General features: G+C 42.9%; 2 protein-coding genes across 4 annotated transcripts in view; both read left to right on the top strand.

The window, feature by feature from the left end:
* Positions 1-9,350, top strand: part of eif2ak3 (eukaryotic translation initiation factor 2-alpha kinase 3) — a 42,129-nt gene extending 32,779 nt beyond the window's left edge. For both annotated transcript variants that reach the window (XM_054797023.1, XM_054797022.1), the window contains 6 exons: positions 24-588; positions 669-842; positions 5,297-5,476; positions 5,559-5,660; positions 5,766-5,828; positions 6,213-9,350. In XM_054797023.1, the coding sequence (XP_054652998.1) occupies positions 24-588; positions 669-842; positions 5,297-5,476; positions 5,559-5,660; positions 5,766-5,828; positions 6,213-6,395 (1,267 nt within the window). In that variant the 3' untranslated portion in view covers positions 6,396-9,350. The remainder of the gene's footprint in view (positions 1-23; positions 589-668; positions 843-5,296; positions 5,477-5,558; positions 5,661-5,765; positions 5,829-6,212) is intronic.
* A 2,136-nt stretch (positions 9,351-11,486) lies between these two features.
* The window catches only part of atrn (attractin), a 108,013-nt gene continuing 103,514 nt past the window's right edge, over positions 11,487-15,985 (top strand). For both annotated transcript variants that reach the window (XR_008573402.1, XM_054796144.1), the window contains exons 1-4: positions 11,487-11,953; positions 14,744-14,827; positions 15,639-15,752; positions 15,834-15,962. Coding sequence is in view for 1 of the 2 variants with exons in the window: in XM_054796144.1 (XP_054652119.1) it covers positions 11,736-11,953; positions 14,744-14,827; positions 15,639-15,752; positions 15,834-15,962 (545 nt within the window). In the remaining variant the exon portion in view is untranslated. The remainder of the gene's footprint in view (positions 11,954-14,743; positions 14,828-15,638; positions 15,753-15,833; positions 15,963-15,985) is intronic.

Here is a 15,985-nt window from a genome sequence, read left to right as displayed (position 1 = left end):
TGACTGTTTTGGGGTTTTTTTAGTGCCACTGACTGGCCGATGATGAGCTTCCTTGACAACATGGAGGCACTGTCAGTCAAAGTGCCAGTGTCCAGTTCAGTGTCACCCACCAGCGGGTCGGAAGGAGGTGCTCTGGAGCCGTCTGTCAACGGGCATCATCCGCTTCTCTCCAGCAGCTCCAGAGAGGCTGCAGGCTTCAGCATGAACGGAGACCTGTCTTTCCACCCCGTGCTGGGCCACGACAGCCTGATGTCGGAGCGGGACAGCCAGGCCGACCCGGAGGCCTCGGATACTCCAGAGTCCTTCGAGCTATGCCCCCCGCGCGGGCCGAGCGACTGCACCTCCTCCTCCTTTGACATCGTCTTTGAGGATTCGGGATGCGATGGGGATGCAGATGCCGAGACGGACTCGGCCTCTAGTGCCGCCCATCCAGACTCGGCCAACGTGGAGAAGAACGGTTCATCTTCCTCACACACCAAACAGCAGGAAAACTCTCACCCCTCCTCATCATCACCTCCTCGGCCCACCTCTCTCGCACTGGCGCTCCCCTCGTTTCCTCCGAGCCAGCGAGCACAACCTTCTCCCAAGGTCAGTCAGACATTTTCATTCTGAGGAACCTCGGCCTTGTTTTTGTGAAAGACGCTAATCTGGATGCGACCCCTCTCCAGGTGTACCTGTACATCCAGATGCAGCTGTGCCGCAAGGAGAACTTGAAGGACTGGATGGCTCAGCGGTGCCTCCCCGAGCAGAGGGAGCACAACCAGTGTTTGGACATCTTCCTCCAGATCGCGGAGGCTGTCGACTTCCTGCACAGCAAGGGCCTCATGCACAGGGACCTCAAGGTGAACACTGTCTGCACGCACCACGCCACAAGGTCACAGTCGATGGAATGAAACGTGTTAGTTACACTGAGCAACATTTTACAGTTTACATTTACACAATTCACCATGTCTGAAAGTAGGAGGAGGAAGCAGAGCTTATTTACTCCTACACCTTCTCCATGTCGCAGCAGTTACTCATATTTGTTCACTTCCTGAGTTTGACGTGTTGAATCATGAATTCATAAATAAAATGTATAAGGCGATTAAAGATAAATGAATACATAAATAAATAAAAACAGAAGTGACAGAAATATTGTTTATTTGACAGCGACGGTGTACATTAAGTGGCATATCTGCAAATGAACCAGAATCAGCCAAAAGGCTATTTTTCACCCCGTCAGATTTGAAAAAGTGTCTCGCTAAAAACAAGTGAACAATACAAATATAAAAGATGAGTAAAACAGAGGGCTGTCATTCGATTAAAATATTTATAAAATATTTATATTTGTGATGAATTGCATGTTGTCCATAGTTAATTGGTAATTAATTGCGGTTAATTAATTGCAGACAGAAATAAGTTTTTATCTATAATGAGACTGAATAATGTGTTTGCATTACGATCATTTTTGTTTATTAAACAGCCGTTTTTTTAACACAGCTCAACACAAAATTCAAGATTCAAGAGAGTTTTATTGTCATGTGCATGGTAAATATAAAATGGGCGTCATTGTATAAAAAAACAAACACAATGTACAAAGCAGACATTGGTCAGCTAAACCTCCGTCACTCAAATACCATTAAGCATTGTCAAGCAAGTAATCTCCCAAAATATCATTATGACTAGCATAACAAAGGTTTTTAAACAAAGTGAAATGAAAACAGGGTGTTAGAAAAATAAATATTCACAACTTACGAAAAAAAAAAAGTGCTCAAGAACAGTCTAGCTTACAGAACTAGGACTGCGCCCATATCCTGTAGTATAGTCAGGTGACAGCTTGTACATTCCTTCCAAACACTCTTACAGAGACACACACACCCTTTTTTTATTGCACTTTTCTTAGTCCGGAGACTTGAATGCCGTGGGAGTATGACACCACGGGTCTTTCAACAGGCAACTTGTACTCATCTGCAAACTGTTTTATTCATTGACAAACACTGCAGTTTGCAGCTTAAGCAAAACCGCTACTAAGTCACTAATAAATAATAACGACAATAAATTCCCTTGCTAGCTTTTACTGCCATCTCATTGAGCGCTGTGTGTGTACTCGCTCACTTCCGCCTTTGTCACATTGACACAAGCCCCCAAACAGCTGTCCTCAGCTATGCCTGCCGGTAACTACTAGCTTGTAACCCAGGTTTTAGCTCGCAGTTGAAACCAAAAAAATAGCCGAGAGATAGCTCTCATCTAAAAAAACACTTAGTTGGGACACTTAAATGCATGGTACCACTGTATAAATGACAATAAAAAATACCTGCAGTGCTGCAGTACCTTCTCTCTGGCGTTTGAGACTCAAAGTCCTCTGGTGACAATTCAACTATCAGCGACAGTAGATACAAAGAACAGTAGATACAAATACATTAACAGTAGATACAAATTACATGAGATACAAATTACAGTAGATACAAATAACAGTAGAGACAAATAACAGTAGATACAAATACAGTCACAGTAGAGACAAATAACAGTAGATACAAATAACAGTAGATACAAATAACAGTAGATACAAATACAGTAACAGTAGAGACAAATAACAGTAGCTACAAATACAGTAACAGTAGATACAAATAACAGTAGAGACAAATAACAGTAGATACAAATTACAGTAGATACAAATAACAGTAGATACAAATACAGTAACAGTAGAGACAAATAACAGTAGCTACAAATACAGTAACAGTAGATACAAATAACAGTAGATACAAATAACAGTAGATACAAATACAGTAACAGTAGAGACAAATAACAGTAGCTACAAATACAGTAACAGTAGATACAAATAACAGTAGAGACAAATAACAGTAGATACAAATTACAGTAGATACAAATAACAGTAGATACAAATACAGTAACAGTAGAGACAAATAACAGTAGCTACAAATACAGTAACAGTAGATACAAATAACAGTAGAGACAAATAACAGTAGATACAAATTACAGTAGATACAAATAACAGTAGATACAAATACAGTAACAGTAGAGACAAATAACAGTAGCTACAAATACAGTAACAGTAGATACAAATAACAGTAGATACAAATAACAGTAGAGACAAATACAGTAACAGTAGATACAAATAACAGTAGATACAAATACAATAACAGTAGAGACAAATAACAGTAGATACAAATAACAGTAGAGACAAATACAGTAACAGTAGATACAAATTACAGTAGATACAAATAACAGTAGATACAAATACAGTAACAGTAGATACAAATACAATAACAGTAGAGACAAATAACAGTAGATACAAATAACAGTAGAGACAAATACAGTAACAGTAGATACAAATTACAGTAGATACAAATACAGTAACAGTAGATACAAATACAATTACAGTAGATACAAATAACAGTAGATACAAATACATTAACAGTAGATACAAATACAGTAACAGTAGATACAAATAACAGTAGATACAAATAACAGTAGATACAAATACATTAACAGTAGATACAAATACAGTAACAGTAGATACAAATACAGTAACAGTAGATACAAATAACTTTGGTCGACATAGCCATCAGCAAGGGCTTACTATTCAAAATACTCTTTTCTTTGTCCATTTCCGCTCAATATTTGTTCTCGCTTGTGGCTCCACATCAACTGCCACACGGCTGCGTTTCCTCAAACTACGGTGTGGGCTGAGGATCAAACAGGATACGTTAATCATGTATTAAAAAAAAAAATAGCAGCGTCAAAGGGAATTTCCATTTACTCATTGTGAACGCGTTAACTTTGACGCGTTAACCCTAGTGAAAAATACTGTCACGATAACAAATTTTACTGGTCGATAATTGTCCTACAAATTATTGTCGATAATCAATATTATTGACATTTTTTTAGACCATTTTTTCATGTATAATATGGCATAATAATGAGTATCAAAAGCAATAAACTTTAATTTCTCAAGAGTATTTAACATTGTAATTGGAATGTCAAGAGCTTTTAAATAAATTAAACAACATCATAAATTAAACAAACAAAAGACCAAAAAAACTAAAAATAAAATGGACTCTCTGTTAAGAAAAAAAAAACACTTGAATAAAAACCACACACACAGTTATGTAGTGTATTGTTAAACTAATGTAGGGTGTCATATTTGAGCTGGCCCACATATCTGTGGTGGCAGAGTAAAATGCTATGTTTCTGATGCCCTTCAGCACGTCTTCTTTCACTCGGTTAATAGTTCAGGAATTGCTGTTTGTGACATGTTGTGCATGTGCCTTCTCCCAGGCAATTCGTACTGTCTGTCAAACATTTTTAACATTTCCCAAAATGTTGCATTTGTTTTGCAATTTAGCGAGCGACACTAACTCACCGTCGGGGACGAAGGCTCCTTTCCACCTCCGTTTTAGGTGTGCAAACAAGTTGGTCGTATTCCCCTGCTTCCTCGTCCTTCGGACAAATGTGACATCTCAGTTTGTCGGTGTTCATGCGCTCACCTTGTTCATTCTGGTTAAAAAAAGAAATACGTAGTTTGACGTGGTTTCATTTTTTATCGTTCGATTTATCAATTATCATGACAGGCCGAGATACAACTGTACAATTCCTGTTCAAAGTGTACAGCAATCCCTCGTTTATCTTGGTTAATTGGCTCCGCAACGTACGATTTCTTCTTTAGAAATGGAATGTTTTTGTTAGAGCATAGAAAACTTGTTTATGACCTTTTAAGTACAGGTCTTAACATTATTAGAGCTCTATAGACATGAAATAACACCCCTGTAGTCACCTTTACACTCGTATTTCCTAATATACTAGATATAAACAGAGAAAATAGACCATTTTACACAAAAACTCATGCTCATGTTTTGCAATAAATGTGTTCCAGGAAGTCGAAAAACACCTGCAGTTCCCTTCCTGCCCCTTCCAATGCTCTGTTCTTGCGTTACAGTACCGTAAATTCCGTACTCACCTGAATATGAGCTGCACCCACCAAATTTAAAGAGGACAAAATGTTGTACATACTGTATACAGGCCGCACTCGTCTGTAAGCCGCGGGTGTCCACGTTCTAACAAGGGATATTGACACAGAAAGACACACTATAAACCTTGCAATCCTACCTCCGCTCATGTAGCTCCGTGATGACGCGTGAGACATTTACAGTTAATGGCCCCCTCTGCTGGTTAAAATGAATCACTCACACAAACTCTCAAATTCCACGTTTGACGAAAGTGCAAGTGATGACCAGTCGATACATTTTGGCCATGTACCTTCCCAGTGATGTGTATTCATGTTTGTGCACGTTTGCAGCCCTCAAACATTTTCTTCACCATGGACGACGTGGTGAAGGTGGGGGACCTGGGTCTGGTGACGGCCATGGAGCAGGAGGAGGACGAGGACGAGCACGAGCACAGCGCCTTGACGCCCGCCCCGCTCCTCACCCGCCACACGGGCCAGGTGGGCACCAAGCTCTATATGAGCCCCGAGCAGGTGAGGGACCACGGAGCGGACGCAGATGCACTCGGTGCTTCTTAGACTGCTTCTAAATCTTTGTACACTTTTCTTGGGGCAGCTCTCTGGACACTCGTACTCGCACAAGGTGGACATTTACTCTCTGGGTCTGATCCTGTTTGAGCTGCTCCACCCTTTTAGGACCCAGATGGAGAGAGTAAGGGTGAGTCAGCATCACTTCTGTCCGTCTCTGTTGGATCCGTTTACATCACTGCTTTTACCTGATTATGCTCATCTCCACTGTCACGTGTGCACATCATCTCTCTAGACGCTCACTGAGGTGAGAGCTCTTCACTTCCCAGAGTGCTTCTCCAAAAACAACTTTCAAGAGGTGAGTGGCCCTCTGCTGCCTCCTCGTGGCTGTGAGGGGGAACTGCTGGCTCTCTGGTTAAAACAAACACACTCGTGACGTTTCTGTAAAGTTGCATTTTAAAACAACACAAAATGAAATGCACACATGTGCGGGTCAGATATGGAATAGAGTGCGAGGGGGAGGAGCTAGTCGTAACGTGTAGCTGTTTACTTGGCAATGAGATTAACAATAATCCCATTGGATCATCTGGGATGCTGCAGTGCCGCAGGAACCTTTGGCCTGCTACCCCAGCATTCCTCTTGGCTATTTTTAGATGTCTGTACTGTGTGTGTGTTTTCTGCTTTAAGTTGAAGCCTGTTAGCATTAGCCCTAGCTCCTCACCGTCTGTTTTGTGTGTCCTAGCTGAGCATGGTGCGCTCCATGCTGTCGCGGAGCCCCAGCGAGCGCCCCGAGGCGGCCGACATCACCGGCACTCCTCTCTTCCAGGAGCTGGAACTCCCCTGCCGGCTGGCCATCAGGCAGCGGTCCCGCACCTACAGCGCCTCGTCCGCGGGCCGCCCCGCCCGCCAGACGTCGGCCACCTGACCTGTGAAACCACCGCACCTCCAGGGCATGACAAGCGTGCAGGACATCCCCTTGCAAGATTCCCGCACACTTGGCAAACACGCGAGCTGTTTCCGCACCGTCAAGTCTGGTCACACTTTAGCGTGTGTGATTATTTCCCAGTCAACGCAGAGCTTACCTACTTGATTTAGCAACGTGCGGATGATTCTCGTCGTCCACTGCCGCCGCCTGAGTTACCGTCCACTGAGCCTGAATGGAATATTGGTTTTCTGACAGAATTGGCTAAGATGCCATGTTGGCGCACAATCCAACATGAGCCATGCTTCACGCACCCATGCTACACCTCAGGTATGACGACCACGAGGAGAGGCCTTCACTGATGATGATGATGATGCTTGACCATCCAGTCTGGTGCAAGCACAGCCAATATGCCTGATGTGGAACACCAAAAAAGACCCTTTGATTTATGATTTACTTTTATAAATCATGTTGTATTGCATAGAGAGGAGTTTGTGGATCAAGTCCTGTCTGATTTGCCTTTAGACTGAATGATTGCTGGGCCTGCTGCCTCATGAAGGGAGACTTTGTTTCTGTATCTCCAAGCCAGGACTTTTTCTCACTTTTGACCGAGGTGCACAATCACTTCTTCATTCCCACGCAGCCCCGCGCCTCATCTTTCTTCTTTTGTGTACATAGACGCGATGGCAGCCAGCCTTCGCCTTGAAGTAAGCTGTAAATAAATAGTCTAAGGCCGGAGCCAAGCGGAGATGATCACTGAATGTCGCAGCTTGTCGCAGCGTGACCTCTCGAGCGCACATTCGCACTTGCATAGCAGTTCGAACTTGTTATCAGCGTTTCCACGCAGCGGGGTGGCGACTGGAAGGGACATTAAGCGGCACAAAATATGCTCATGCCCACAAGAATGCAAATATTTTTCAAAAACGCAAAATTGTACTTTTGTTTTTGAGCTCTTCCCTTATGGTTAGAGCTAGAGCACCCCCTGCCGCTTTGCATACATCAACTTGTGATTGATTTTCATTTGATTTTTTTAATGCTCCATGTGCCACTGGGTTAATGGTGGTTGGTGTTGTGACTTTAACTATGATTACTGTATTATTTCTAATACCCTCATATGTGGACATGGCCTAAAGTACCACGGAGCTTTAGGGCCACACTGAAACAGAAACTGAAACAGAAGAAAGAGTTCAATGATGAGCGGGAAAAGTTGTTATTTTCACAATATCACTTTGTTAGTTTTCACTGGAATCTCCTAATATGACTTTTGTTGTTATATTATGACTTATTTATCAAAGGATAACAGCTTTTTTCCCCCCGTAATATTATGGCAACTTTAATCATCCAAAAATAAGTTTTTTTTTCCCGTAGTATTATGACTTTTTTCCCATAATATTACGACTTTATTGTCATATTATGACTTTATTCATCCATTTTTTTCCCATATTATGACTTTATTGTAAAAATATGACGACTTTATCCAAAAATAACATTTTTTTTCTTTTAAAACATTTTTCATAATATTACAACTTCATTGTCATGATAGTGCAACTTTTTATCATTCAAAATGAACAGATTTTCTTATAATAGTACTATTTTTAAAGTAACTCTTTCCTGCTTTATGACTTTATGGCCATAATATTATGACGTTATCGTCCAGAAAACAGCTTTTTTTTCTCTCATATTGCTTTCATTGTTATATTTATTCATACAAATAACAGCTTCTTTTTTTAAACCATATTGCCTTTTCCCCATAATATTATCACTTTATTGTAATATTATGACTTAGTTCATCCCAAAATACATTTTTCTAATGTCATATTGCGTCATTTGTTTACAAATAACAGCTTTTTTTTGGTAGTATGGCTTTCTTGTTGTAATATTACAACTTGATGCATCTAAAAATATTTTTTTCATAATGTTTTTTTTATATGATGTTATTGTCGTAATATTATGACTTTATTCATCCAAAAATCACAGCTTTTTTCATGTTTTTTTTTCTGTAATGACTTTATCGGTGTAATATTACCACTCTTTTCATCCGAAATGACAGCCTTTTTCTCGCAATATCATGACTTTGCCCGCAAAGTTACACGCTTCTCGTAAAAATCATTTCTGTAATTCTATGACTTTCCAGTCGTGTTGTTATTTTTCTCTTCGGTGTGGTTCTCGTCACGCTTCACGTGTACAAGTAAGCTCCGCCCCATCCAGCCGTCATCCCCCCCCCCGCAGTGATCTGCACTTAGTAGACAAAGTGAAGCCCCCTCTGCAGAGGGTGCGGAGTGGACCTGATGTTGGTGATGTGATCCAAGTGCTGAGAGTCACATGACTTGACAGTCACGTGCTTCAATGATTGTAATTTTCTACAGATCCGTGTTTTGGATAAGAACAGTTCTTTTTTTATTTTCTTATTAGCGACAGGAGATGGAGGCGGGGTTTCGTGAGGTCCATCCACTGAGCCTTCCCAAGGACGAGCCCTTGTTTAGAAGAAGCTTCTGTAAAGCAAAGCGACCTCCAGCCAGGCACAACGTTGTGGACAATCACACCACAAGTTAGTCGTCATCCATGATTCCACGGCCTTTCTTCCACGCTAACTGAACAGCAAACGGGAGGTTTCATCATGCTCTGTTCAAATGATGACGTTCTCTCGTGACGTTCCTGTCCATACTGAATTGTAAATATGTTCATTTGTTTTTATTTGTTACCATGCCATTGATCAATCCATTTTGGGTTGGCGTTTAATATGAATGGAATTTGACTTCTTACAAGTCTGACTTTAATAAAACTGTTGGAAACACGCACTGTCGTCCTTCATGTGCACACGTACTCCAAGGAAAAACACACTAAACATAACGTAACCTCAGATCTTCTTGTTTTTTTTTTAAAATAACCTTGCTATACTTTAACTATTTTTGTAGTTGGAAATAAAGACTTATGTTTTGTAGTCATGGGAATGCAGCCATGGAAATGTACAGGGATTTAAGTTGTATGAAAAAAGCAAGTTGAATTATAAATGATATACTGTATATAAATAAAAATCTTACATATAAATTCATATCTATTGTAACATATACAGTGTTGTTTATCGCGGTCCACCTTTCGCGGATTCGACATTTATATTTTTTTATTACTTTTTTTTATTACAACATATAAACAGTTACAGGCTGAGCCTGTCCCTTTAAGAAGAATTGCATTGTGGGAAGTTGAGTGTCTGCACCGCCCATTGTTTTCTGCGTCCTGATTGGCTGACAATGGTCTCCAGCCAATCTCCTTCGCCGTGCTGCCATGTCTCCTGTGTCATCGCTAGCTTGCTCGCTTGCTGTAGCAAGTGTTTCCAACTTGGTGAGTTTGTCGCTTGATCAGGCCACATTCCAACAACCCTTGGCGACATATTTTCTCAAAACCGACTAGCAACAAATGTAGCGGCTTTTTTTTGGCGTCTTTGGGGAGGTTTTTTTTTAATATTTGGGGACTCAAAAGTGAAAGCACGTATTCTGCCTTTTGTGTTGCCACTGAGCAACAGCGGGTGTTGGTGACAGCTCCGCCCCGCCCAAAGACAGTCACAAGCCGGCAGTATACAGTCAGCTTCCGAGCCGCGATGCCGCGGGGTGGAGCTCGCCCTGTTTTACGTAGAGAGGTCTAAAACGCAAATGTTTGTTAATCTTCAGTAAGCCTGGATAAAAGAGGAGGTGTGTTTCTATTTTATTGTTAGTCTATAGCTACTCCTTAGTAGTAAAACGAAGTGGATTAGCTTACAATTCTTCGGGTAAATGTGATTGATAAGCCTACTGTTTTGCTCTGTTGGCAGTTGCTATTACATACTGTACAGTCTACTCACCATAGGAGCGTGCTACTCATCAAGCACACTGAGTCATGTTCACGGAATAAACGCAGCATAATCTGTTACTCGCTGTTCAGTTGTGCCAATTCAAAAAAAGTTCTCAATTGCCAACGTGTGATGGGACAACTTTGGGAGGCGCTGGCCGAGATAACAACATTAAAATGATTTTATTTTGAAGAAATCATGGCCAATTTTAAATTAACAAACCACTGTTCAAACTGATTTGTACTTCTAAAAAGTAATTAAGGTGTTTTTGCTCACTTTTTTTGGGTCTCCTATCGGGTTATGTTTTTTTCCTACAGCATTTTACAACATCATATGCAAATGATATGCAAATTAAATCCTGTCATCGAGCGACTTCTAGGACAGCCAATAGCTACTTTTCTTACTGAAAAGTTGGCAGCAGTGGCTTGCTAGCTTGTAAATGAATCTTCGGTTCGTCTGCAGCAATGTTTTAACGAGGATACAAAAACGCTGCAGTACAGCGGATTGGCGCCAGGACGAAAAGGCACGGTCACAGGAGTGAAATGTGCGTGAGTGACTTCATCATTTCTCGTGTTTATCATTAAGGCTGATCATTAAAATGCAACCGAAAGTTTGAACTTTTTTGAGAGTGTTTAAACGAGAGAGAAATGTGAGAAAATGTTATTGCCTAAAGTGTATGGCGAGGTGTTTTACAGCCTTAAAACATATCTAATCATTGTAACAAACATCAGTTGGCTACTTTTGGCTACTTTTACAGTTGGCTACTTCGAGGATTTCACTTATTGCAGGCTATTTTGGGAACCTATCCCCCGCGATAAACGAGGGAACACTGTATATAATATGAAAAATGAAATATAATAAAGCAATACTCCTAAAAAAAAGTATTATACTATAAAAATGTGATCTAAAGTAGAATGTGATTTTCTTCTATTTGAAGGTTTGTTGCCATAAATGTAATTAGTGAACATAAGAAATAAAAAAATATTTAAATGTACTAAATCACAAAAAGGAAATAATACAAATATGTTTGTCGCATAAATTGAAAAATGTAGCTGAAGGGCGTCCTTCACCTTCAGCGCAGGTGACGCTAGAAGCGCCCTTTGTGCGCTCTGCCGCATTCAATGCGAAGTTGTTTTTTTTTCCTTTTTAAAAAATAGATTCAAACTGTACAGAAACACACGTGATCTTCTGGTTCTGATTCTGGTTCTGGTGATGGGCACGCAAAGCTCCAGAGTTTCACCGCCTCCCCCGGCTTACGCACTTCCGCCGTCGTGACGTAACTTCTGGCCGTCTATATGCGGCTGTGTGCGGCGCTGAGAACCACAACCTCTGGAAAGATGTAAGAGGCTCGCCGAGCTGGGCCCAGCCTCCTCACCTCGTCACTACAGCCGGTACCTCCAGGACAAGCGAAGCGGCCCCTCCGGAGGCTCGTTCGAGCGGCCAAGGCAGGCTCGCCCACAGCCGAGCAGCAGGAGGAGTAGCGGAGCGTCTGGGCTAGAGCAGCCATCTTTAGCGACACAATGTCCCGGGCGACGCGGCGGGCCTGGTCGGTGTCCGGCCCCGGAGGCCGGAGCCTGGCACTGCTGCTGCTGGTGCTCGCCGGGCTGCCCGGAGGCTCCGAGGCAAAGGAGTGCGATAAGCCGTGCGTGAACGGTCAATGCAACGCGGCTACGGGCAGCTGCGTGTGCTCCCCCGGCTGGGTCGGGGACCAGTGCCAGCACTGCGGAGGACGCTTCAGGTAGGAGCCACACTCACCTGACACCGCTACTGTACATCCTCCATGTTGGAACACCTGCAGACCCCCACATAAGACACAACATTCTCTTACCTGAGTAATATGGCGTCCCCTTCTCGTCAGCTTCACACCTGAATCATAACAATGTTTGCTGCATTGGACTCCTGACTTTTCACCCCCAGCAAGGAGACGAGGTGGTATGGTCCCGTCTGCCCTTCTGGAGGCAGGACATCCCATTTATTATTATTTCACCCTCCGCGTGCAAGGCACACGAATTAGCTACGTTAGCTTTTGGTACTTAGCATAAATATACATGAGCTTGCCATGGAAGAGAACGTGCTGTGACCCTTCACCCCTGTTTTATTGGGGTTAAAAACAACACATGTCAGAATCATCTGTTCCACGGTTGGTTGCTTTAGTTAGCAGCTTAGTCGGATTGTAAGAAGCGTTACGACTCCAAAGGCTGTCTGGAGTAACAGTGTAACATCCTGAAGGGGCATTCAAGTGTAAAAAGAAGTGAACCATCAGAGTCCGTGACCTTTTTGAGTCAGCTGGTAGTCCATGGGCTGTCATATCTGTAGCTCTTGCCATTTAAGGATCTTTGACTACGTGTTTTTGCAGTAGGCCCTTAAAAACAGCAGGAAGGATCTTTGACTAGCGGCCGGTCCTGAAAACAGCAGCGTGCTCTTGTCCTATAGAGGATCTTTGACTAGTGTTTTCCAGTCAATCCTTAAGAGCAGGGACTGCTTGTTTGCTGCGTATAGAGGATCTTTGACTAGTCGCAGGTCCTGAAAAACAGCAGAGCGCTCTTGTCATATAGAGCGTCTTTGACGAGCAGTAGATTCTTAAACAGCAGAGCGTTCCTGTGATATAGAGGATCTTGGACTAGCGTTTTTGCAGTAAATCCTTAAACAGCAGACAGCTCTTGTTGTATAGAGGATCTTTGGCTAGCTGCAGGTTCTAATAAAACAGCAGGGTGCTCTTGTAAAATAGAGGATCTCTGATGAGCGGCAGATTCTTAAACAGCAGAGCGTTCCTGTCATTTAGAGGATCTTTGACCAGTGTTGTTGCAGTAAATCCTTAAAAACAGCAGAAAGCTCCTGTTGTAAAGATGATCTTTGACGAGCAGTAGGTCCTGGAAAACGGCAAAGCACCCTTGTCTGTTCACAGTCTTTGACTAGTGTTGTTGGAGTAAATCCTAAATAATAGAGGATCTTTGACTCTCAGTAGGTCAAAGATGTTTAAAAACAGCAGCGTGCTCCTGTCATGTAGAAGATACCCAACCAGTGTTTTTGCAGTCATTCCTTAAAGGCAGCAGGACGCTCTTGTTGAGGATCTTTGACTAGCGGTAGATTCTCTCTTGTCATAGAGGATCTCTGCCCATTGTTTTTGTGGTAAATCCTGAAAGCAGTGCAGAGACGTTGCTTGTTGGAATTGATATTGATATTGATATTGATATTGATATTGATACTGATACTGTGATTGGCATGTGGTCGGCCGTGTCGTGGGTGACGATGTTTGGGTAAAGCAGCGGCGCCTCTGAGAGGTTGTTGGTCATCTCGGGAGGGTTGAGTGTGTTTGCTAACGTGAACCAGTTGTGTGTGTGTGTGTGTGTGTGTGTGTGTGTGTGTGTGTGTGTGTGTGTGTCTCTGTCTCTGTAGGCTTTGCGAGTCGCTAAGTGACCGTGCAGGTGAACTTAGATGTGTGTAGCATATCGCAAGGTGAACACAAGCAACAATATGTTCCCCTTTTCAAGTGGCTGCTGTCTGTGCACCAATCAACACACGGCACCGTGTCGAGCCCCGCCCCCTCTCGGTACCCCATGTACAGTGCTCAGCACCCTAACAGTGGATGGGTTATTTTGCTAGCTTAGCTGCAGACGTTTGTGGTAGTTTGATCATCAACAGACTCGTGTAACCTGGCGGGCGTGTCTCTAGTGAGTTGGACTTGGCGGCAGCCCCCAGCTGCAGCTTTGTCATGTCACAGGACTTTGGACAGTAACGTGTTTTTGTACCTTGGTAATGGAAACATGGAGTGCGTCCAAGTGTAGTTCAGCATATTAGCCTGTTTACAGCTGCTTGTTGTGCACCTGCTCTGCTCTTTCACCTGATGATGATGATCATGAGGAAGAGCATTACGACTTTGACACAGCATGTCTGCCGTTGGCGCGTGACATCCTCTTAAAGTGCACTCGTCTAGTTACTACAGTACTGTAGCCTGCTACATTGTCCATGTTGTTATTAAAGTTAGCTACCATGTTGTGTTTGTTAACGCCTTTCACTTACCTGTCCTCCTTCCTGTTTATGTTGCTCCTCTACAAGCTAACCCGCTAACCTACTCCTGCCAGGAAGCTAACAGGGAGCTAACATTAATTTCCAGGGAGGTAATATTCTCTGAAACGAGAATCTAACTTGTAGCTAGGTAACATACTAGCTAACATGCGTTTCCGATGAGTCAGGACGCTATCACGCTTACAGTATTGAGGGTGCTTAAACCAAGCTAACATTCTTTTCCAGGGAGCTAGCTCATTTTCTCTGCCATGGCGCTAACAGAAAGCTAACATACTCTGTCAGTGAAGTAACAGGAAGCAAACACACTCTTCTATTGTTCTAATGGCAAGCTAACATACTTTTTCAGAGAGCTAACAGGAACCTAACGAGAATCTAACCTTCTCCTTAAGAAGCAAACGGGAAGCTAACACGATAAAAGTGTTCCAGTCCAACTTGCAACCATAATAGCCATTTTGGCTCAATTACGCTCATCATGTTTTTACTTTCCGCTCTTCTTGTACAGGCTAACGGCGCCCTCTGGCTTCTTGTCAGATGGACCTGGGAACTACAAGTACAAGACCAAGTGCACGTGGCTCATCGAGGGACAGTAAGTTCAAGCAGACTGTAGTTTGTGGTCCTCCATTGTTGCTGTACAGTATCTCCATCCAGTAGCCAAGCCAAGTAGCCAGCTCGCTGCTGCGTTGCATTAGCGTTATTATTGCTAAGCTAATGGCTTGCTTATACATATTCTTCTTGGGCGCTAACAAGAAGCTAGCCACTGTTTCACTTAATTCTTGTAAGAGCGTGTGTACAAAGGTGGATTGATGTGATTGAAGCGTTCAAGTGCCATAAAAGGTCACCGTCAACCTGCATCGTTTAAAATACAACATGGCTGCAAACTTGTGGCTGAGTAACGTTATTAGCACTGTTAGCACGTTTAGGCTAACAGCTGTTATTTGCTCATGAAGACGTCCTTAGAGAGCTAACAGTAGGCTAAAATACACTTCCAGGCAGTCAAAGGGATAGTTGGGATTTCTTGACATGAATTTGTGTGTCATCCCCATCAGCAGTGTAGCCCATCACCAGCGACTTACCCCCCATTTGGTCCTGCGAGTCCAGTTCTGGTGGGATTTCCGTGACGAGGAACGTAGTTCTGCTTAGTTGCTGTGTCATTTAAGTAAAGAGGTTTGGTTTCTCAAAACAATGTGCGTTCAAAAGGCATCATAAAAATGCCTCCTGAAAAAAATCGGATTAAATGAAATTATCTGAGGATAAGCAACATAAAAAATGAATGAATGAATGAAAAGTTGCTAGAGTTCTTTTCTAGGGATGATGCAAGAACTTCAGTAGTTTAGGTTTGTGGTTAATGTGAGCATCAAATACTGTCAAGCTAACTATTTGTCCTTTACGTCTCTCAGGGCTAATTCCATCCTTCGACTACGCTTCAACCACTTTGCCACAGAGTGCAGCTGGGACCACCTCTACGTCTATGACGGAGACTCCATCTACGCCCCCCTGCTGGCCGCTTTCAGGTACTTCTTCCACCGGCACACGCGCCCGTCGCGTCCTTTACGCAGCGCATGCTAACAGAAAGTGTTTGCCTCTTGTCGCAGCGGTCTGATCATTCCCGAGCGCTACGGGAACGAAACGGTGCCCGAGGTGGTGTCGCAGTCTGGTTACACTTTGCTGCACTTCTTCAGCGACGCCGCCTACAACCTGACTGGATTCAACATCTCATACAGGTACTGGTGCGGTATCGTTTTAC

Source organism: Dunckerocampus dactyliophorus, chromosome 13 (genome assembly GCF_027744805.1).
Source record: "Dunckerocampus dactyliophorus isolate RoL2022-P2 chromosome 13, RoL_Ddac_1.1, whole genome shotgun sequence".
NCBI lineage: Eukaryota > Metazoa > Chordata > Actinopteri > Syngnathiformes > Syngnathidae > Dunckerocampus > Dunckerocampus dactyliophorus.
Note: the sequence above shows the minus strand (reverse complement) of the source record. Positions and strands in the feature narration are given on the sequence as shown.